Source organism: Madurella fahalii (assembly GCF_045866475.1).
Source record: "Madurella fahalii IFM 68171 DNA, scaffold_2, whole genome shotgun sequence".
Taxonomy (NCBI): Eukaryota; Fungi; Ascomycota; class Sordariomycetes; order Sordariales; genus Madurella; species Madurella fahalii.
This window is the reverse complement of record NW_027263972.1, coordinates 6882721-6905975: the sequence shown is the minus strand read 5'-3', so window position 1 is coordinate 6905975 and position 23255 is coordinate 6882721. Positions and strand designations below refer to the sequence as shown.

Genomic DNA, 23255 nt, shown 5'->3' with positions numbered 1-23255 from the left:
CGGTAGGTGATCCCTTTGCTCATGCTCGGTTCAAAGCACGTGGCAGCAACGATACATATATCTGCGCAAATAAACGAAACACATCAAACAAGACAACTTGAAGTACCTCAGACACGTGGTCGTCGGTTGAAACCAACAACAATAACAATGAAAGAAAGGTGCTAACAACGACGATCTAGCCGCCCTCTACTCGCGTCTAGAAGAATGTCAATTCCGCCAACGGATGCATGCGACAGGATCTTGCTCTAAGAAAGAGACACGGTCTCGAGAGAGGGAGAACATGCGTATGTACGGGCTCTATATCTGCCGGCAATCCTACTAATTCTTGACTCGGGTTTCGATAGCTGCCTTGATGGCTGTGGAGAGAATGCGTCAGTTACAATCCATATCACTATTGGGCGCCACGGCAACTCACCTTCCGTCGTGACCCTTGCATCTCCGAACAACATCCTCGTTCCCGGCATGTAAAACATCGGGTTCGGAACATCGGCTGTATCACGGTCAATCATCTCAGCGAAAACTCCGTATCTAGCTCCCAGGGCTTCTTACCGTAACCGCTTGCCAGGCTGCGCTTCATGACAACCACCTGCTTGCTCTTCCAAGCGTGCAGGACTGGCATGCCGGCGATCGGGCTGCCCGGTTCCAGGGCGATCGGATTGACCGTGTCGTTGGCACCAATGACGAGCGTCACGTCCGTCTCACCAAAGTCGTCATTGATCTCGTCCATCTCCAGCACAATATCGTACGGCACGCTGGCCTCCGCGAGAAGGACATTGCACTGCCCCGGCATGCGACCGGCGACCGGGTGGATGGCAAACCGCACCTTGATGCCCTTAGAACGCAGCATGCGCGTGATGTCCGAGATCGCGTACTGCGCCTTGGCCACCGCCATGCCGTAGCCGACGACGATGATCACCGATTCTGCGTTGGTGAGCGCCTCCGCAGTCTCCTCGACATTGGTCTGGGTTACGCTTCCTTCGACCTTGAAGTCTGTTGCGGCTGGAGCGGCGATGCCTCCGAAGAGAACATTTACGAGCGAGCGGTTCATGGCGACGCACATAATGTATGACAGAATCGAACCGGATACACCGATGAGGGCTCCGACAGTGGTCAACAGGGGGTTGTCGAGCATGAAGCCTTCCGCGACGAGAGCGAAGCCACTGTACGCGTTCAGGACGGTGATGACCACAGGCATATCGGCGCCACCAATGGCGGCGGTGGTGGTATAACCCTTGAGGAAGGATAGGGCAGTGTTGGCGGCAAGTGCGCCAGCAGCAATCAGAGGCGAGCTGGGGCCCATGGTTACGAAAGCACCCATGGTGGCGACGTTGGTAGCAAGGAGGCTGGAGTTGAGCACGTGTCGGCCGGGCAAGATCAGCGGCCGTGACGACATCTTGCCGGCGAGCTTCAGGAAAGCCACGATGGAGCCCGTGAAGGTGATGCCACCGATCAAGACGCCCAGATAGGCAGTGACGAGGTGGAGCGTTGAGACATGGGCCAAATCAGCCATGACACTGCCGATGCTGGTCAAAACCGCAGCGAGACCGACAACCGAGTGGAGTGCGGCTACTGTCTGGGGGAGGTCGGTGGGGGTGATGCGCTTTCCGATCAAGAATCCAAGGATGCTGCCGATGGCCGCTAGACCTCCGAACTGCGTCAAGACTTCGGGAGAAAACCCGACAGCGAGAAGCGAGGCGAGCACGCCGCTCCCCACACCAAGCATTCCTAGCATATTTCCCATGCGAGCCGTTGCCTGAGAAGCCAAACCGGAGATCGAGGTGATGCAGAGCACAGAGCTCACGAGGTATCCCGCTTGAACCAGCCCAGCAGCTCCTGTTGACGCTGCTGCGAGGAATCCGCCACCGAAAAGCACGCCAGGGACAGCATAGAGCCAGGGATACTCGGGCGGGTCGGTTGGACGGCGGAACATGTCCAGCATGCGCTTCGTGATGACGAAACCGCCGGCAACGTTGACGAACGCGAGCAGGACCGAAGCTGCGCCGAACAGCTGGGGAATGGTCTCGGGAAGGTAACCTCCACCGAGAATAAACAGACCACCAACACCGACCATCCCTGATATGGCGTTGGTTACGCTCATGAGTGGCGAGTGCAGCGCGGGCACAACACCCCACACAACGCGGTATCCGATGAGCGACGCCAAAGCGAAGGTGAATGCGTTGCCCATGAAAAGAGGGCCCGTGAGCTTGCCCAATGCGAGAGCGGTGCCCATACCGCCGGTCACCAATGCAACCTCGCGCGAGGTCTTCTGGAACGGCGTCACGGCAACAACTTCGGCCTCTTTGGCAGCGGTTGGCGCAGCAGCTGGGGGTGGGGGTGGAGCCGGTCGAGGAGCAGGCGGAAGGATTTCGCCCTTCATCGTGACGATTGCGCCTCGGACAACTTCGTCTGTCAGGTCGATGCCGTATTCCTTGTCCTTCGGCGCCATCGACAACAAAAACTTGGTAATGTTGTTCGAGTACAAGGTAGACGATTGAGTCGGCAGCCTCGACGGGAAATCGGTATACCCTGAGGGGTGTCAGACAAAATCGTAATCTCAGTGCAACATAACATACCAATGATCTTGACGTCCTTGTATGTAACCAGCTTGCCGGGCTCGGTCTTTTCACAGTTTCCGCCGGCTTCAGCCGCGAGATCGACGATAACGGACCCGGGCTTCATGATCTCGATCATGGCCTTGGTGATGAGCTTGGGTGCGGGCTTTCCGGGGATCAGAGCTGTGGTGATGATGATGTCCACCTCTCGGGCCTGCTCGGTGAAGAGCTTCATCTCAGCCTCGATGAACTCCTTGGACATCTCTTTAGCGTAACCGCCTACACCAGCTCCCTCTTCCTTGATGTCGACCTCGACAAATTCCGCGCCAAGAGACTGGACCTGTTCTCGAGCAGCAGAACGTGTGTCAAACCCACGAACAATCGCCCCGAGTCTCCTAGCAGTGGCGATGGCGCTCAGCCCAGCGACACCAGCGCCGATGACAAGGACCTTGCACGGCGGGATTTTGCCTGCAGCCGTGACCTGGCCGGTCAAGAAGCGACCAAAGTTGTTGGACGCCTCGAGCACCGCCTTGTAACCGGCAATGTTGGCCATGCTGCTCAGCGCGTCGAAAACCTGGGCTCGGGAGATGCGCGGGATCATATCCATGGCAAATACCACGGCCTTTCGGCTGGCGAGCTTCTCGACCAAGGCCTTGTTCTGCATCGGCTGGAGGAAGCTGACAATGGTCTGACCTTCTTTGACGCTGTCGGCTTCGGCAGCGCTGGGCCCCCGCACCTTGAGCACAATGTCTGCCTGTTTCCAGACAGAAGAGGCGTCATCGACGAGAGTTGCCCCGGCGGCGGCGTAGGCGTCATCAAGGAAGTCGGCCTCGGCGCCCGCGCCCTTCTCGACCAGAACCTTGGCGAACCCCTTCTTGAGCAAGAGGGCGACATTTTGCGGCGAGAGCGCTACGCGACGTTCATTGGGATACGTCTCCTTGGGCACTCCTATGGATAGTTGGGAGTAAGGAGTAGTAGGCGGCAGCACAACTGGGGCCTCGGTCGCCGAGGCGCCACTAGAAGACGGTTGAGACGGGCTACCAGTCACGACGGAGGCGTGGCGAACGAGCTGCAGAGACTGAAGCTTCGGGACAGTGAGCGCTAGGGCGGACGGGGTTGGCCGCTCTCTCCGCAGAGTGTTGTGCCACGCTCGCTGGTGCCCAGCGACAGCGCCGGAGCGGACGGAAACCAAGTCTGTAGCTCGAATTAGGACTCTGCAGCTCCAATTGAGGGCTTAGGTGGCCGTGGCGCGCTCACCGAGGACACGGGCTGCCGTCTGAAGAGAAACGTGTCCGGCGGATCGAGGGACGCGCACAGCACTGCAGGCCAATGCCGGCCGGAGGATAGAGCGCGACATTATGGTCGCCTTCGAACGCTTGCGCCGTCGAGGCAGGCAAGGGGGGGCGTGATCATTTGTTCACATGCAGACGCGACGCGACAGCCAGTGACGTCGGCGAGGGCGAGTTTGTTGAAAACCGATCTGCTTGGGTGCTACAGCGTGCCTGGCCTACGCGACATGCACAACTTTAGTCGCAGACGATCAAGCCATGGGGGAGATTCCACCCGAGACATGCGGTGAGGAGCGGAGGGGGAGCAGTTTGTTTGACGGTGCCTGCCGGGATGCTGGCTTCAGTGCGAACCTACCCCGCTCTACCCCTGCGGGGCCCGGTCCCGTCTAAACCCTTGTTCCAGCAGCGGCTCCAGAAATACCCGGCGGGTAACTAACCACGCAACTTCCTGAGGGGCTCTCCAGAGCTTGTTGGATGGGTCGACACGCCGGCCTGCCGAGCGGTGCCAAGGTGGCAACGTGATCGAAACCGGCGATTCCTGGGGTCTCAGTGCGGGGGCGGGGTCGCTCCAATGTCCAAGCATGCAGATAACTGCAGCGAAGCCAATGCCCAGCCCGCCTGACCCGGTTGTCCGTCAGCTCGACTGCCATTATCCCATCCTTCCACCCGCTGGAGACGTTACACCAACCGGCGGCCATAACAGGGCGCAACTCGGCACAAAAACAACGCACAGCACCATTGCACAGGGCTCTGCGCGTCACCCAGACAGGCTCGCAGAGTACCTAGCCACGAGCCTTGTCCCGATTGAAGCCGACCATCAACAGGAAGGTACTGTACCTTAGGTATCCCAAGACGAGCTGGCGAAATGTTTGGACGATTTGGACTCCTCACATTCCACAAACATCTTTCCATGGGGCCTTATTGGTCTGGTTCCTTCCGCTCTTGAATCTCTTCGCCGAAAGCTCATTTTTATGAGACATTTTCGGGTCCCCACACCACTTCCTACCTTTTGGAAGCCCGCCTTAAGTCTTATGCCCTGGATTCTTGGGCAACGTCTCTCACGTGTTTCGGGGACATGTGGTCAGTTATACTCCAAGTTGGCTTTTTTTTTTTTTTTTTTTTCTGATCTTTAACACACGCTGTCGACTGAAGTTGCACCGGTTTTGTGTAGGGAGGTACCTAACAAATTGGTTGTCGGGCTTTATTGACGTGCCGACCCAGCCATCACCAACGTCATTTCTACAACGCGCAGAATTCAGCGAAGGTAGCATGCGTGCACCCGGCTTGAGTGAGCGAACCTCATAAGGCGTTTATTTCCTTTCCTGGTTATTAATGAATAGATCATCCCGATTTCTCTACTGGGGTTCTCCCGCAGCCGTATTAGGTGCTGCTAGGAATCACTGAATTGGGAAACCTTAAAGCTGCTGACCCTTCTTTCCAAGTGTGGATAGTCCTGGACCTCACTTCACTCTCCAATTGCTGCAATAGCTACGAAGATGATGTTAAAATCGAAGCATTCAAACCCTCAATTCACTCCGATAATTTCTTACACGCCGAGATGCCAATAGAGGTAACAATGATGGAGATGACACGTATGAGAATAACATCAACGAGCTGGGTTCATTTACCAATTATAGCTATTTCCTTAGGCTGATGTTTAGCCCCAGAACTGCTGCTCACTGGGTAGCGCCGTCGAACCGCGCCCAGCCTCGAGGCAGCTGGAGATCTTCTAGTAATTATGACCGTTTTTTCGTTAATGCTGAAAGGTATTGTTGCACGTGCGGTAATCTGGATCAGACTCATCTGGAAGTGTCGCGACGACCTGCTACTACCGAATTCTGTTTATTAACCAAGTATTGACAACCGCGGATGCTACTACCCCGTTGGGCGGGTTAGCAGCCAATCTCAGGCAGTGTTAAATTAATCCGTCCAATCAGAGAACCTTACTCTTTGCTCGTAGAGAGTCAGACGAAACAACCACAAGTGTCGTCCAGCCTTCTCGGGTGTCCGATATGACGCTAGCTCTCATCTCAGATCCGGCATAAGAAGGCACCAACACCTTTTGAGATTGCTCCTCCCATCGATCTTTTGGACTCATACAAAGATCGGTCAGTCATACGCTCTCGATGAATATGGCCCCTCTGGTATCCGTTGCCTTGGTTCTCACCACCTTCGCCAGCCTGACGGCTGGCCATGGCTTTCTCAAGAGCATAACCGTCAATGGGAAGAACTACCTCGCTTGGCAGGTTGGCCAGGACAACTACGTCAACCCTACTCCGGTTCGATACGCGCGCAAGCTCGCCAACAATGGCCCAGTGCCTGACTTCACCTCTAAGGATATAACGTATGTTGCTTCCGATTACCGAGGATGCGCAAATAGCAATCACTGATGGAATACAACCAGCTGTGGTGCAGGGGGAAATACTCCCGCCGAAGGGGTAATTGAGCTCAAGGCCGGCGACAAAGTGTATGACCTCTTGCCGCACACTAATTCTCAGGTGCTGATAAAGATTGATTGCCAGCCAGCTGAATTGGGACCAATGGGGCAGCTCCCACAGCGGCCCGGTAATGACGTGAGTTGTCTCGTCACTGTTGCCAGAAGGCCCTATCTAATGTTCCCTCCCTATAACCAGATACCTCGCCCACTGCCCCAACGACGACTGCAAGTCATTCAAAGGCGACACAGGCAATGTGTGGGTTAAGATCGAGCAGCTATCGTACAACCCGTCGGCCAGGCCACCTTGGGCGTCCGACCTACTTCGTGAGCAAGGAGCCAAATGGTCGGTGACCATTCCCCCAAAGCTCGCACCGGGCGAGTACCTTCTCAGGCACGAAATATTGGGGTTGCATGTGGCAGAAACACGGATGGGAGCCCAGTTCTATCCGAGTTGCACACAGATTCGCGTCACGCAGGGCGGCAACACACAATTGCCGCAGGGCATTGCACTCCCAGGAGCGTATAAACCGGACGATCCGGGTGTAAGTGGGGATGTTCCTTTGCGCACTTTAGTCATTAGCTAACGTGGTTCGTGTAAAACTTCAGATCCTCACCGCACTCTGGAGGATACAGCAGGGCCAAGTTAACTACGTCGCCCCTGGCGGGCCTGTATGGAGTGAGGCGGCGCCGAATGCGAATAGGGCGGGTCCATGAGTCGCCGGGATAGAGAGGCTTTCCTAAGCGCACATCACGGAAATTGTGCTGGTATGTCCTCGACACAAGCCCCTAGTGCTTCTCGTGCAATAACTACGTCCTTCGTCGAGATCTCCCGCCACGATGTCTCCTCTATAATAGCAATTCCCAGTCGCATATCGGCTTGCTAAGGCTTGTCCACCCGTTGTGACAACCCAACACTCCTTTCACCATGCAACCCGCGGCGCAACGCGAAACGAACCCTCGTCTGCGTAGTCCAACGGGTCGTCGAACCTAACGCCGCTGCTCTTAAGATCATGAATGTTACCTCCGGATACAGCCTACGTGGAATGAGCTACGGCCCGGACTAAGGACCCCTTCTCAAACCCGCCGGTAATCCGGGGTATCCCACTGTGATCATTCCATAATGACCTACTCGACGTGACGCCTCCATGTTCAGTACCTCTTGAAGCTGTCATCTCCCCATCGCCATCCTCGCTATCGCCTCCCCCTTGTCTTTCTTGGGCTCCCAAAGCGGTACTACTTGAACCCTGATCAGCGCCCGAGACCGGGGCGGCACCGTATATCGATCCTTCCTACAACCCTTCACCTGCGGCACGCCAGCGGATCGTCGCGCTCTGCTTTGACGCTAGAACACGACTCACCGCAGTCCCCCGCCCCTCTCTTCATGCTCTTGCCGTAAGCCAGCACAACACTACTAGTACTCGCCATTCCGACCCCGCGACTGGGCTTCCCTCGCTATACACCCTATAACGGGAAGATATGCGTGTCTTTTTTTTAGGAAATCTCAGCCGAATATGATCCATCAGCAACTTGTACCACTCAACCTCCAGCTCCCCATTGAGTGATAGCAGCCTTGGGCCCGGTCCTAGGCGGAGGCGGACGCAGGAGTGAAATGTGCGTGGACATAGGCCTGTCCCATCTGCACGGGATCGTCTTGGATGATGTGGGGGGAGTCGATCCAGTGACGGGGGATGCGCAGGCGGTGGGCGAGGGCGATGGCGTCGGTGAGGGTGCCGGGGAAGTCGGGGATTGTGGGCGCCTCTTCCCGGATGGAGGTGTCCCGGGGGGTGGTGATGATGATTTTAGCCGAGGCGGGTATGGTGGTGCCCTAGCAGTGGCTAAGGGCCATGTGACGTCGATCGTGGAGGGGGGAGGAAAGGGCGATGATGTCAATTGGGCTTATGGTGCCGTTGTCGTCGTTGTCTGCGTTGGCGTTTGTTTGGTTCACGGCGACAACTCGGTGCGGCATCCAGTTCGGTTGTTAGGCCGCTCGTCAATTGAAGTGAGAGTTGGAGCAGTCTCAGGCTTGTAGCCATCTGTCGATGACAGCGACTTCAAAGTCCAAAGACTTAACGTACTGCGACTGGGTTGACCCACTAGCACTGACTGGCAGTTGCTTTTGCTAAAATTCATCGAAGGAGGATGACACGATTCAGGCAAGACAGTAATTAATAGCGTACTGGCACCACCAACAGAAATTCATTCGTTTGGCACTGTTTTCCGGGAAGACTCACACAGATTGACACGGTATGCCAACGTCACGGCGCTCTAAATCTGCACTACTTAGCCGCGTATATCCTCGAGTTCGAGGGGTGATCATGTTATCGGCGATGCCTCTTGCATGTAACATATCGTGCCCCATTTGTGTCACTTTCAACAGTTAAGTGCGTATCTCGCACCGTGAATCTGCCTTTCTTGCGTTCAAATCACTCCCCCTCTGGTCAGAGATAACTCTATCTGCTCATGCTGTGTTAACCTTGTCTGGCGTACAGGGACCCGATTTGTAGAGGTGTCGGCTAGCCTTGTCTGTGTCTGCCCTCCACCTTGTTTGATGGGTATGTGGGTGCAATAAGATGTCCATGATGATTCTGCACTGATCCAGTAGTTCAATGGTTTCCTGGATATAAGCCCGGGCAAAGGAGAGGTAATTTCATGAGTGTGGGTTCTGGCGGAGTCTTATTGTCTTACAGGCTGTCCGAAATGTGGGGTGTCCGGTAAGTGGGTACGGCGACTTAGTTGTCTTCTCTACGAACAGGAAGCTTACTACCTTGTTCTCCCGTCCACGTCAACAATGCATACAAGCCACCTAACCGCTCTTGAATAGAGAAATCCTCGGTGCCCGAAGCCCTGCCGATACTCTGCAACACTAGTAGGTTGTCTTTTGGGACTCACCATCGCTTTTGGCGCTGCACGCCTGGCTGGTGACGGATGAAGGCCAGGTAAGGATGGGTGCTGTTGGTAATGAGCAACCTTGTCTCTTGACACGGTACGACCTCGGTAATAAAACTGTTTAAGCTTTGATCATGTCTTGTACATCTATGACGTGTCCGGGGCGCTTCCTCTTATGATGGGAAAAATGTTTCTACATCCGTTAGATAAAGTCCCGTCAAGTCGACCAAGAACGGCAGTATACCGCCCGCTCGTGCTCTGCTCGCCGCATGTAGGATTAGCGGGGCTTTCGAGTATGATGTCGATTACAACAAACAGCAGAACCCGGGTTTAGATTTTAGCCAAGTTTCACCGGCCAATTCGCCGCCCCCTGCATTGGGCAGCATCGCAGCTCTAGTGGAATCGAGCTCACGGGGCAGGAGAATGCCAGCTATCCAATTGGCCGCCCACTTCTGGCGCCCTGATTTTCCGCTTGACGCCACGCCACGGCACCCTGATCGGGCTCTTGACGGGAGGTGCGGTGAACGGTGGCAATTGTCCAATTCTATCCTAGGTATGAGCCTCTCCGTAAGTGTAAGTCGAAATATCATTCCCGCCTCACTCTAAAGCCATCTCTCATCGGATTGTGAGCGCGAATGGACGAAAAGGTCGCGGGTTTTAAGCTAACCATAAGGAACTGATGCCGTCGAATTGCCACTGACAACGAAAACACATCGAATATGTTCTATACTCGATTTTAAGCAGGTCGCTTTGCAATGCTATCATTCTCGCTGACAGGTTGGCGAAAACTAAAAATCTACGCTAATAGGTCTACTTGTCGGAAACACGGCACCTCTGAATCGTGGGGAAATGACAGTTGAGGATCTTATGTGTCTTGTCTTGATTGTCCGTATTCCTTCTCTATCTCTGCTAGAGAGCTTGTTCCTTTAATAGACGAGATACACGTACAGGATAACGTCTGTACAGTGGCACAGTCAGCTACCAGCCTGCCTTAGCTGACTAGAGTACATGGGTTTGGCTCCTGTACTAGATCCTGTAATCCTGATCCTTTGGACTGGCACCTAACCCTTTTGACATACTCCCCTCAGATTCAACCCATTAGGAGTTTGAATCTAGACTTCTCTCCTGCAGACTGGGTATCTGCTTTAGTCCTAATTGCTTGATGAATCTTTGGTATAAGAAGTAGTTAAGAGCCTTGGTTAACCTGTCTGCTATTATCTTAGCTGAGGGTATATTGTCGCACTTAAGGTGCAATTGCTGGACAAGCAATTGCAGCGTCGCTTTTGCGCGACATATATATTCTACTTTAATCTTCTTGCTTGCCATTTCCTGGCTGTAACTAGTGGTTGTAAATATCTATATACTATAGTTAGATCTGGAGAGTAGCTACTTCAGCTATAACAAGTTGTATAGTTTACTGATTGTTATATTGAATCTTGATATAGTGGTCATCCAGTTTGACTAATAGTTCGGCTAGTAGTCAGCTTACGAAGAGAGATTCTTTAGCAGTTTGTACTGTCGGAAACACGGCACCTCTGAATCTTGGGAAATGACAGTTTAGGATTTTTACGTGTCTTGTCTTGGTTGTGTTGATTGTCCCTGTTCTTCTCGTCTGTCCCGTCTATCTTTGCTGGAGAGTTTGCCCCTTTTATAGACGAGATACGCGTACAGGATGACGTCCGTACAGTGGCGCAGTTAGCTGCCAGCCTGCTTTAGCTGACTAGAATACATGGGTTTGACTCCTGCACTAGATCCTGTGATCCTGATCCTTGGACTAGCGCCTGACCCTTTTGACATGTACTAAGGCTAGTAGTTCAACTTCTATAGTGGATGTAGTAATAGTTTCTTGCTTGTTAGCCCTCTAACCTATAAACCCACTAAATAACTTCATAGTATATACCTAGGAGCTTTTTCGATCAAGGCTGTTATTGGCAAAAGAGGTATCACTGGTAATAATATAGTCGTCGCCATCTCCTAATTGTAAAACCAGTTTACATGTATGATATAAGTAGTAGAGAACTTAGTCTACGGCTTTATAGTGCTCAGGCCCAGGGTTGGTATTGAATCCAACTAGCTATAACACTATAAAAGCTATATCAGACCTTGTAATTACAACGGTGTATAAAATAGATCCAGTCTTCTGCTAATAACTAGTAATCAACGAATACTCTGCTTTATTATCGTATAGTAATAATTTGGCTGTAACTATTAGAATTTTGGCTATTGGATTCATTGTAGCTAAGTTAACAATCTTGTTAAGGTACACTGTTTACGATAGCTAGATCAATCCTTTAGATTGATCCCTTATAACTTCGATACCTAGGAATCATCGTAAGTTATCTCCACCTATAAGCTAGTACTTCTATTACAGTAAGTTGATTAGTATCTAGGTGACAGCTGCCTTTTCTTTCTTATAACCCAAGACAATATCGTCGACATTGAAATGGAGCAGAAAACACACATCCACTCTATCAACAAAACAACAAGATAATAAAACAAAGGGAGGACAACGACTGAGAAACCTGACAACAAACTAGGATTCCCAGCAATGCGGCTTGAACCAAAGTAGTAACAAAGACAGGCAGGACTTCCTCTGATCAGAGGGAGACCGCAAAGATAGCTCCTAATGGAGCAAACAAATCGAAAGAAAGAATTGGTTGAACTGTTGATCTTAATTGTCCTTGACTGTCGAATGCCAACAGTCAGGACAGTCTTAAATACAGAAAAAAGTAGGCCCTCAGTCCGATCACCTGATCCAGCCTGGAGGGCTGGGAACCCAATACCCCGGACCTACACCACCAGACCCGAAGTCTCGGAGTTGTCTTAGAGCGCCATCTGGCCAGTGCACTATTCCCTATTTCAACATAGAAGAAAATCAGGATTCCGACTTTAATTAAGATATAGGGCTTGTACAAGATAGCCTAGAATCCTAGGATCAAGAGAGTCGTTTTAAGTTTTTTTTGCTAAAGCAGTACTGACTTGTAGAGGCTATATAGAGCTTTCTTCAGCCATAGGACTTTACCAGGACTTTTATAGCCGAGAGGTATCTGTATATAGATAGCATCTACTAGTATAAAGTTGATAAAGGCATTGACTACATCGAACTGTTGTAATTCGAGGTCAAATCTAGCTGCAATAGCTATAACGATGCAAAATGATCTAACAACAAAGGTAGCTGCATAGGTCTTCTATACTGATAGTCTTTATTGGTTACCTCTAACAACTAGCTTTGCTTTGTATTTCTTGAAGGTTTTATCTTCGTTGAACTTATAGATATATACCTATATACAGTCTAAAACGTACTTGTCTTCTTTCTATAGCTCTTACCAGTCAACTTTGGTTTAACAATCTATTGTAGCATTTACTTGTAAGTGATCCTTTTCAGCTTGGATAAATTGGTCTTTGAATAGATAGTCTTGTCAAAAGGATCAGGTGCTAGTCCAAGAATCAGGATCACAGGATCTAGTATAGGAGTCAAACCCATGTACTCTAGTCAGCTAAAGCAGGCTGGCAGCTGATTATGCCACTGTATAGACGTCATCTTATACGTATATCTCGTCTATAAAGGAGTAAACTCTCTAAGGGAGACGAGAATACAGAAAGGGAACACAAGGAAGATAAAACACACAAAATCCTCAACTGTAATTTCCTAAGATTTAGAGGCGCCGTGTTTTCTAACAAGTCTTTGAGCTGGTAGTACCACCTTGGTAAAGGAGGTAAATGTTAGCTATAGAGGGTCTGTGAGCTATAAGGCAGTCTAGCAAGTCGTTATATCATTGTGTTTGTAAGTATCTGACCATCGTATACACGAACCGGTTGCTATAACTGACCTGTTATAAAGGTAGTTATCTAGTGTTTGAAAGTTGTATCTCTGAAGGTTATATCTAGTACAGCTTACTGATTAACTTACTAGATTGAAGCTGTAAGTAATGTAGCTAGTAATATCAAAAGAGGTATAAGATATGGCTTAAATCTTAAGGACATATTGAAATAGTGTAGAAACACACATCTACATCCACATACCTACTAAAACAAGGGGGAGGGCAAAGACAGCCAAATGCCAGACAGACAAGATAGACAAGACAGGCTAGATGACATACTACAAATCGGGTCTCTACAGTCTAAACAAGGTCAAAACAACATGTGCAGATAGAGCTCTCTCTGATCAGAGAGAGATCGCTTTGCACATAAAGAAAGCTCGTTAATTGAGCTTGCAATAAGTGTGAAGAAAAGTACTGAATTGATTGTCTTGTCTAAGGAGCAATGGCCAGGACAGTCCTACTTATGGTGCGAAAGAAAAATGGATCTACGGCAAATTCCAACCCTCGGGGTATCATCCTAGCAACTATGTTCCTCTGAGCAGAGAGACCCTATCCTTTAGTGTTACGTGGTGGGAGCCTAGATGGGCCAGACAGCTAGGATCCTAGGGGTCATATGATCCTAGGATTCTGGAATCTTCTCTGGGCACTGGCCCATTTCTGTCATATATTACTGAGCTTCTACACTCTTGACAGTAAAGAGAGACAACAACGAACTTGATCTTGATTTTCCCACGTAACATTTAGGGACTGTTTTTCCCAACTCAATATATAGAAATTCCACCTCTTCTTCAGCTACTTCTTCAGCCACTTCATCTTCCTGGTTCTCGTTAGTATCTAATATTAGCTGCTTGACAACTTCTTCTAATACCATAGATCTTAGTATCTCTAGTTCGGATAGTTATATCATTATAAGGAGGTAGCTCAGTTCATCGAGTTAGAGATACAAGTAATTGTTCTTTAAAGCTTAGATATCTTCGTTAAAGATTTTCTTTTCGTTAAATACTATATCCCTTATACTAATCACCTTGTTGGCTACCAGATTCCAGATCCTATAAATATTTGAAGAGCTGTATCTAATAAGGTAGCCGATTCAGGCTTTTGGTTCTAGCTTTAGATTCTATTGCCGAAGATTTTAGGCTTGTTGAATACCTCTTTTTAAGTACTTGTTGCTAAGTATAAGAGGGCGTGCAGTAAACCACTCTGCCAATGAACCAAAAGATCCGCCAGTTCAATCACTCTGTGATTGAACGCTGCGTACCACTTGCTTATATCACGTACCCGGGGCTGCGCCCTCAGCCGGTCCTGTGACACTAAGGTAAAGGCTTTACAGCCGTAAGCTTAGAGGTAAGCTTAGTCTAGCCTTTTATCTTCCACTACTACTGAAGTAAGAAATTGTGCACTGGCTGGATAACGCTCTAAAACAACTCCGGGACTTCGGGTCCGATAGTATAGGTTCGAGGTATCGGGTTCCCAGCCCTCCAGGCTAGATCAGGTGATCGGACTAAGGACCCACCTTTTTTCTGTATTTAAGATTGTCCTGACTGTTGGCCTTCGACAGTCAAAAGAAATCAAGATCAACAGTCAACCAATTCTTTCTTTCGATTTGCTTGTTCCATTAGGAGCTATCTTTGCGGTCTCCCTCTGATCAGAGGGAGTCCTGCCTGTCTTTGTTGCTACTTTGGTCTAAGCTGCGTTGCTGGGAATCCTGGTTTATTGTCGGGTTTCTCAGTCGTTGTCCTTCTCCCTGTTTTATTATCTTGTTGTTTTATTGATAGAGTAGATATGTGTTTTCCGCTCTATTTCATTATTTACATTTTTAACTAAAGATATAAGTTCAATGATTATAAGAGAGCTGAGCTTAGTAACTATATATAGACTAGTAGTAGTCTAGTACCTATTTAAGGGTACAGAGATATAGATATCTAGTGAAGTGGGAGATAGTGCACTGGCCGGATAGCACTCTAAGACAACTCTGAGACTTCGGATCCGGCGGTGTAGGTCCGGGGTATCGGGTTCCCGGCCCTCCGGGCTGGATCAAGTGATCGGACTGAGAACCCACTTTTTTTCTGTATTTAAGACTGTCCTGACTGTCGGCCTCGACAGTTAAGGACAATTAAGATCAACAGTTCAACCAATTCTTTCTTTCGATTTACTTACTCCATTGGGAGCTGTCTTTGTGGCCTCTCTCTGATCAGAGAGAGTCCTGTCTGTCTTTGTTGCTACTTTGGTCCAAGCCACGTTGTTGGGAATCCTGGTTTGTTGTCAGGTTTCTCAGTCGTTGTCCCTCCTCTTGTTTTGTTATCTTGTTATTTTGTTGATGGAGTGGATGTGTGTTTTCCGCTCCATTTCACTAGATTTAGAGGTATCAGATATGGCAATACTATATCCTATAACTTTAAGATGTAGCTTACTACCCTAGGTTTGTCTACAACCTGGTATCTTTACAACTGTTATGGGGTTTGGCACTAGGTCAGACCAAATGGCCTAGATCCTAGGGTCTCTATGATCTCTGGGATTCTGGAACCTTCTGCAGGCACTGACCCACTTTCTGTCATATATTTCGGTGCTCCTACACACTCTGTCTAGAGCTTTCTTAGATAGCGTAAATTTTATCTTATTTTTGAAATCCCACATAATAACAGGAATTGCAAAAGTAAGGTATTTAGTAGGATATAAGTCCTGGCAACAACTGCTTACAAAGATCCAATAGTGTAAAGGGGTTGTTCTGGGAACACGTTGAGAGAGATGGATCACGATGTCTTGATACCGAAAAGACCTAGACCAGCAGGCGATATCTTGGTGAACAGCCTCCTATCAATTACACAGAGACTGATCCTTATGGATCAGAAGTTCTCCGCGTGAGAGGGTTTCCCACGGGGTTCTTATCTACCCTAGTACAGTGACATCATCCACCGTCATTCGGCTGGTTCTCCCGGTCTTGCCCCGTAACTCTCATTACAAATAGCTTTGTTCTCTGTTACCTAGTGGATCGATACGACTAGTTTATTCTGGAACACTTACCTCGCTCCTATTCTAATACAGCTTTCATTATACGCTGTAATAGATTCAATACTTATACTAAAAATAGCTTAGTAAAGTGATTACTGAGTTGTAGCATTTATGGCTTAGCTATCATAGCCTATAAACATTGGAATACCTGGTCTAGTATACTATAATGAGAGCTACTGGGCAAGACCGGGAGAACCGACCGAATGATGGTAGATGATGTCATGTCGGAAACACGGCACCTCTGAATCTTGGGAATGACAGTTGAGGATTTTGTGTGTCTTGATTTGATTGTCTTCCTTATCGTCTCCTCTGTCCTCTTCTCGTCTCCCTTAAGAGTTTACTCCTTTATAGACGAGATACACGTACAAGATAACGTCCGTACAGTGGTGCAGTCAGCTGCTAGCCTGCTTTAGCTGACTAGAATACATGGATTTGACTCCTACACTAGATCCTGTGATCCTGATCCTTGGATTAGCGCCTGACCCTTTTGACAGTTGTATCGACGTACCAAACATATCTTAAGCTCTAGCTTACGTTGGACAAAGTTATAGGCCCAGTTCTTGCTAACAGAAGACATATCATGTATACATAGTAAGATATTAGCCATATCTTCTACACCCTATAGTCTAGATAGAAATGCATGTATAACTAGATCAATAATATATTAAACAATAGCGTGTTCTTCGGATTCGGTAAGCCTCCCCGAATTAGCCGTAGTATCGCGTCGTGTAAGCTTGCCAGCAGGTCGTCGTCGGAGAGTCGTATACAGTACGTTGTAGAGCTTGGCTACGGCTCGAAGGCTAAGATTTCTGTTTTTTTTTAAGAGCTTCGAGGGCTAGGACTATCCTGACTTCTTTTGAAGTGGAAGCTATATTGGCTTGTATAGAAAAATGGTTGTTGTGTGGAAGAAGACGCATTGTGGGGGAAGTGCTCTACTCGCTTGAGTGGTCTACTCGTTTGTGGATTACGTTACGTTAACTTACGAAGAGAAAGAAATACCTCGAAAAAGCTAGATATCACGTACACAAGAGCTCAGCAGAGATCGTAGGAAGTGCGTAAAATGGTTAAAGTCTCTGAGGGTCTATCTACTACAGTAGGAAACTGAATAACTGGCTTAAATATAAATGAAAATGGTCTGGGCGAGCTCACGTAACAGGTTGCTGAGCTCGGCGGTCAACAAACGAGCTCCACAAATGCGATTTCCAACGCGACACTAGAACACTGCGAATAGATTAATATAAAGTTATAAATCAAACGACGCTACTATGCTCCTTCTATAATACATTGCCGATGAAGAAATAAGAGAGAGGTTGAGATTCTATTTAGACACATAGAAATGTACTCTATCCTCACAATCCTCAGAGAGATAATTAAGACCAAGATACAACTAAGTAACTAATAGCCTAGGTCTGGATATTAGTAGTAACACTAGTAGATACTATGTTAGTAGCCACCTTTCCAGTGAAGTATCTGAACGATCTTCTTGTGGCGCCCATAAAAGGCAGCCTAAAGTGCATTATTGTATTTGCTACTTTGTATATCTATGTGGGCACCCTTCTTGAGAAGTATCTGAACGATCTTCTCGTGGCCCGCATATGAGGCAGCCTGAAGTGCGTTACCGTACCGGCCACCCTGCGCATTTACATCAGCACCCTTCTCAAGAAGCATCTGAATGATCTTCTCGTGGCCCCAATATGAGGCAGCCTGAAGTGCGGTACCGTATTCGCCACCTTGTATATCCACGTGGGCACCCTTCTTGAGAAGTATCAGAACGATCTTCTCGTGACCAACACATGACGCAGCCTGAAGTGCGTTACCGTACCGGCCACCCTGTGCATTTACATCAGCACCCTTCTCAAGAAGCATCTGAATGATCTTCTCGCGACCCCAATATGAGGCACCCTGAAGTACGGTACCGTATTCGCCACCTTGTATATCCACGTCGGCACCCTCCTCGAGAAGCATCTGGACGATCTTCTCGTGGCCCAAATATGAGGCGACCTGAAGCGTGCGAGCGTAGTAGACACTCTTCGTATTCACGTCGGCGCCCTTCTCAAGTAGCAGCTTCACTAAGCCCTCCTGTCCCTTTCTCGTAGCCTGCCCTAGTGCGACCTTGATGCCGGCACCTTTTTCGAGCAGCAACCTCACAACGCCCTCGTGCCCCTTCTCCACAGCCGACAGCAGCGGCGTCTGGCTAGTATTGTTTCCGGTTTCAATAGCGGCTCCTTTGTCAAGCAGCAACCTCACAACGCCCTCGTGCCCCTTCTCAGCAGCCCACAGCAGCGGCGTTTGACCAGTATTACTCTTGGCTTCAATAGCAGCTCCTTTGTCGAGCAGCAACCGCACAACGCCCTCGTGCCCCTTCTCAGCAGCCCACATCAGCGGCGTTTGGCCAGTATTACTCTTGGCTTCAACAGCAGCTCCTTTGTCGAGCAGCAACCTCACAATGCCCTCGTGCCCCTTGTCTACAGCCCACAACAGCGGCGTCTGGTCGTCGAAGGCTCCACCCCCTATAAGGCCGTCCTTGCTTCCAACATCTAGATAATCCATCGCGATCAATACCTCATTTTTCGCCTCTATCCAAGCTCTATATGCTAGGTAAAAGCTTGTTCTCCTCCGTACCGTGCCATACACCTCGACAGCTTTTTGCAGCTGCACCCTTGCGTCGCTATATCTTTCCATTCCATTCAGGAAGACTCCGAAATTCCATATTCTAATAGCTTTGGCTAGAGACTCTCGTAACTCTGTCCACTGCCGTTGCCGTCCCCCTTGGTTGCTTATGAAAGATCCGTAGTCTCGACCTGGTGATTCGTGTTCAGGCACGTCACAGTCCCAGATAAGGACGAAGTCCGTTGGACTCCTTTTGACAGAAGGCAAACCTCCCGAGAACTCTCCATATATTTTCATCAAGGGAGCCGTGATCCTCACGATTGCCGAATAGCTGTCGTATAGCCTGACGATTGTAGGCTTTGATGCTCCTTGGAGAAGACACACTGCGTCCCCGACATGAATAAGCTTTGCTGATGCCCGGAGATTGAATCGAGAGACTTTGTCCTCGGCAGTGTTGAAATGGCCAAGTGCGTTCTTCCAAGCGATGCCGATGCTCTGCATATCGCCTCGAGTATCATCACTTTGAACCGAGGAAACTTTACCAAGGATATGTCCTTTGCCTTGAACTACCACTATACCGTAGTCGTCCCATGTATCCACCAATACATGATCGGAGATGGAGAATTTCATGAGTTTCCGAAAGACTTCCCCCCATGGTTTCTTGTAGTCGGCTAATAACCCTGCGGTCCCAGGTCTATCAGAGCTCATACCGAGTAAGGCATACACCTTATCCAGACGGTTTGTAGCCTTGCGAGCGTGGTACATGTCCACCAGCTCACCCAAAGGGTGGATGTTAAGAGAAAATGTACTCGGCTGGCTTGTTTCGGTCTGGCTCGCTTGGGACTGATGCGTTTCGTACCGAGGCCGGAAGATTGCGTCTCGTATGAGGTAGGTTATAGGAGAGATCAAACTCTGTAGATCCGGCCGTGTATTAAAGAGTATCTTCAATGCGTCGATGCCCAAGCAAAATGTAAATCCATCAAGTTCCGAATGACCACACTTGATCAGGATATGTCGAGCTGCGGCAACCTCTTGAACAACCTAATTTGGTTTGTCAGAGTAAGTCTCGCAAATTTTGTGTTGTTTGTCACGTACCCAAATACGTTGGAACCATGGCCGGTCAAGCAGCGCAAAGATGGCTTGATGGGTCGGATGGTAGATGGTCTGGGGTGTCCGCTGTCCCTTGGCGGCCTTTCGTAGTGCTTCAAATGCCTCGCCACTATCACCTGCCGCCTCTCCGAGCCAAACAATGACGCGATTAGCGCAAGCATAGATCCTGGCCATCGACTGAACCTGCTGTCCCTTTTCGTCATCGTCTTCCTGGTTGATGCAGACAGCATCTATCCAAATAACACGTTCAAGGATGCGATCCCGAAGCTCTGACAGCGCTCCGTGAAGGTTTGCGGTGACGAGCAGGCGGCGGTGGTTTCCGGCAGAAGGACGCGCAGAAAGACCGTCATCATTGTCATCCGACTTGATATAGATGGGCTGCTTGTTTTCTTCTGAACCCCACACATAGGACAGGGCCTCATACAGATGTACTCCTTGGCCTAGCTCCTCCAGGGGATACTCGAAGAGACGGCATTGAATAGGCGCCTTTGTATCCCTGTGCGGTAACAAGCGAAGCAGGCGAATATTACCCTGCTTCAACAGAGGAGAGTAGTGGAATATATTTCTAAGGCTGCCAGAGGCCGGGTTCCCAGAGTGTCTGGGTTGGGAGATGACGTTGACCACTGTGGTGGCGTCCAAGATCTTGTGTGTCGCCCTGTTGGGAGTCGAAAGATCTTGGCGCTGAGGGGGTACTTCGGGAGGCACTTGCTGCTGACCACTCTGCGATGGCGTCGCAAACAAGCCGGCTGCGGGGGAGCCATTCTGGTTTTCACCTGGCTTCTGCGCGGATGAATTGCTAGACATTGTCTTGGCGAAGCGCTGTTAAGGAAGAGCAGAGCTCTATAGAACCGCGTGAGTAACTTTTTGACGGATTTGCGATGAAGTCAGCGTTGGGTTTTGGTCTTTGGAGCAGTTAAGGCGGGGTTGTATGGGCGTCGTGGAGGTAGCCGGCGCGGCTCTGGCGCCAATAATGATACACGAGATTGTGGCGCCGCTATTTGTAGGTAATAGATGCCTAAGGCATCTGTGGCTCGCTGGGTCATGCATCGGGCGCAGCTGAAGACTGCTTCTCACCACTCTTTGAAAGAGTGGCCTATGGCAATGGCATCCTATCAACAAAGAACTATGAGAAGGCGATTCTTAAACCCTCGGGTTGGAGCTACGTGGCACTAGGGTAAGTGGCCTGCAACCCGCGGTGGGAGAAGCACAACAAACCGCTCGGCTGTGTGCCCCACAGAACATTGGTAGCATGATCTGGATTTTCTTGTGGCAGCTTATGAGGATTGCTTCGCTCGAGCACCTCGATTCTCATCACTTCATTAATTGGAAAAAGAAAACGATGATACATACTGGAGGATGACTTTGTTTTTCACTGCCGTGTACTGGGCGAAACTAAAAGTCCTAACTAGATTTCATTCTGCAGACCCTCCCCTTCTTGTAGAAAGAACCGCTTCATCTTAGTCGTGTCACACTATGAGTTCTGCCTCCGTATCTGAGGGATCCTGCGCGTCTATTTTACTTGCGCCGCACCTGGAACTCCTTAGGCATCCCTTCGAGACCAACTCCGGAACTAGCAATAGCAAGCTTGTGAAAGAGAAGACCAGTTAGCTCATGATCGTGATGAACTCTCCTAGCCTCCACGTGATGGTGGCTTTAGTCGGCAAATGGAGGCAAAATAAAGATAATACTTACCAGTTCCTCAACCTTGACATCGTCCAACTCGACAATATCATACTTCGTAGTCCCATCCGCAAGCACTAGCGTGTCGGGTTTAACTGACTCCGTACAGTTGCTATTCTCAGCACTCCTGAGGTTAACAAACTAGTAGTACGACCCCGTGTAGTCTTCTGTCGAGCTAACACCCATACACACCGAACTCTGTCCATTGAGATCAGCCAACCACTTAGGTGACCCGCAGCCACCGCTGGAAAAGCCCTGGGCGTTGATGTGCCAGTTGGTCGGGACGCCCTGGTAGGCAAGGGTGACGGAGTTGCCGGTGCAGCAGATGTTGGGGTCGATGCCGGTGCAAACGGTGGCGGCGCTGGAGCAGTCGTTGGGGTTATGGAAGAAGATGTCGATTGCGGAGGCAGAGGCGACTAGGCCTAGAAGAATATGGCTGGAGTGCATGTTGGGTTAGGGATAGGTAGGCTGAAAGTGTTATGATGAAGAGGAGAAGGAGGAGACGTGGATGGAAGTGATGAGGGTGGAAGCCAGACCTAATTTTCGGAAGAGGAGACACCCGTTTATATAAGTATCATCTCAAGGCTCATGGTTTTGGACAGACTGCTTGGGACGGCCCACGTTGGCCAGTTCGATTCCCAAGGTGCATAGAGCAAAGCAAGCTCCGAGGCGTGAAGTGTGATGATGCCCCCGAGGGGGTGCTGGTGTCGAATCAGATGGCATTTGGCACTTAGTCTACGAAGTTGACCTGCCTTTTCTATCTCAAGACAGGCTGGGCGAGCAACACTATGAGACAGGCACCAGGCACTGGAAGAAGCACGCTGGGCGGGAATCCTTCAAAAGGGCTTATTCTAGAAGGGTGTGAATCAACTCTAATGAACTCTCCCGCAGGATGTCGCCCTTATTGGTAGTAAGGGCTTCACCGAGCTTTGTCATTTCCCCGCACAGGATCCAGCCGTAGTACCACTTGGAGCGCGAATGAAACTTTGCCTTGGCAGCTATACGATGTGGCAGCAAGGCTGTGACTCGCTCTATATCCCTGCTGGTACGTGTTTCCGCTCGAAATACTCTTCTAACCCCCCGCCTTCCAGCCTCCCGAAAAGTATTAAATTCGTTTGTTTCACCACCTTAAAAATCCGCCAAGCAAAGCATAAAAGCAAATATATGCGGCCCTCAGCGCCTTCTTTAGGGGGGAGGAAGGGGAGGGGGAGAGAGGAGCAACGTTGAGCAAATTCGTACCAGGCGGGTAGCGGATGCGGCGAGGAAGAGATGACAGCAAGGACCAGGATCCCACCGAGCAGCCAGCCAATGGCTGCCGAGTTAATCCGTTCAATGGTTGCGGTAAGCCCTTGGTCCCGGAATGGTGCATTCTAGTTAAGTCTGAGGAATGGGAATTTGGAGGCTGCAGGTCGAGTTCATCGCTTATATGGAGGGCACTGAGTATGGTGGGGCTGCTACTGAAGAGGCTGCAGATGCGGAGTCTGACGCGGGGACTAGCTCCTTGCTCCAATTCCGAGGCGACGTCGATACGCGCCTGTTGATGACGTCCTTGTATGCCTTGCGGGTTAGGAGCTCGAAATACTAATTATGTAAAGGGGTTGTTCTGGGAACACGTTGAGGGAGATGGACCACGATGTCTTGATACCGAAAAGACCTGGACCAGCGGGCGATATCTTGGTGAACAGCCTCCTATCAATTACACAGAGACTGATCCTTGCGGATCAGAAGTGCCCCGCGTGAGAGAGTTCCCTCACGGGGTTCTTATCTATCCTGTATCGTGACATCATCCAGCATCATTCGGCGGGTCCTCCTGACCTTCGTCTGGAGACTCTCGTTACAAATTAGTAGTTGGAGTTAGGTG

General features: G+C 49.8%; 3 protein-coding genes across 3 annotated transcripts; 1 reads left to right on the top strand and 2 right to left on the bottom strand.

The window, feature by feature from the left end:
• Positions 1 to 318: 318 nt before the first annotated feature.
• Positions 319 to 3909, bottom strand: MFIFM68171_04763 (uncharacterized protein; the record flags this gene model as incomplete). Its single annotated transcript, XM_071060183.1, has 5 exons — positions 319 to 356; positions 416 to 490; positions 550 to 2526; positions 2574 to 3746; positions 3810 to 3909. 5 exons carry the CDS (start codon positions 3907 to 3909, stop codon positions 319 to 321), a joined length of 3363 nt encoding a protein of 1120 aa, XP_070916284.1.
• Positions 3910 to 5973: 2064 nt separating this feature from the next.
• On the top strand, positions 5974 to 6992 carry MFIFM68171_04762 (uncharacterized protein; the record flags this gene model as incomplete). The annotated part of the gene is made up of 5 exons (XM_071060182.1): positions 5974 to 6185; positions 6246 to 6308; positions 6364 to 6414; positions 6475 to 6820; positions 6885 to 6992. 5 exons carry the CDS (start codon positions 5974 to 5976, stop codon positions 6990 to 6992), a joined length of 780 nt encoding a protein of 259 aa, XP_070916283.1.
• Positions 6993 to 21229: 14237 nt separating this feature from the next.
• MFIFM68171_04761 (uncharacterized protein) lies at positions 21230 to 21841 on the bottom strand (the record flags this gene model as incomplete). Its single annotated transcript, XM_071060181.1, has 3 exons — positions 21230 to 21298; positions 21407 to 21535; positions 21587 to 21841. The coding sequence occupies 3 exons, from the start codon at positions 21839 to 21841 to the stop codon at positions 21230 to 21232; spliced, it is 453 nt and encodes a 150-aa protein (XP_070916282.1).
• Positions 21842 to 23255: the final 1414 nt, after the last annotated feature.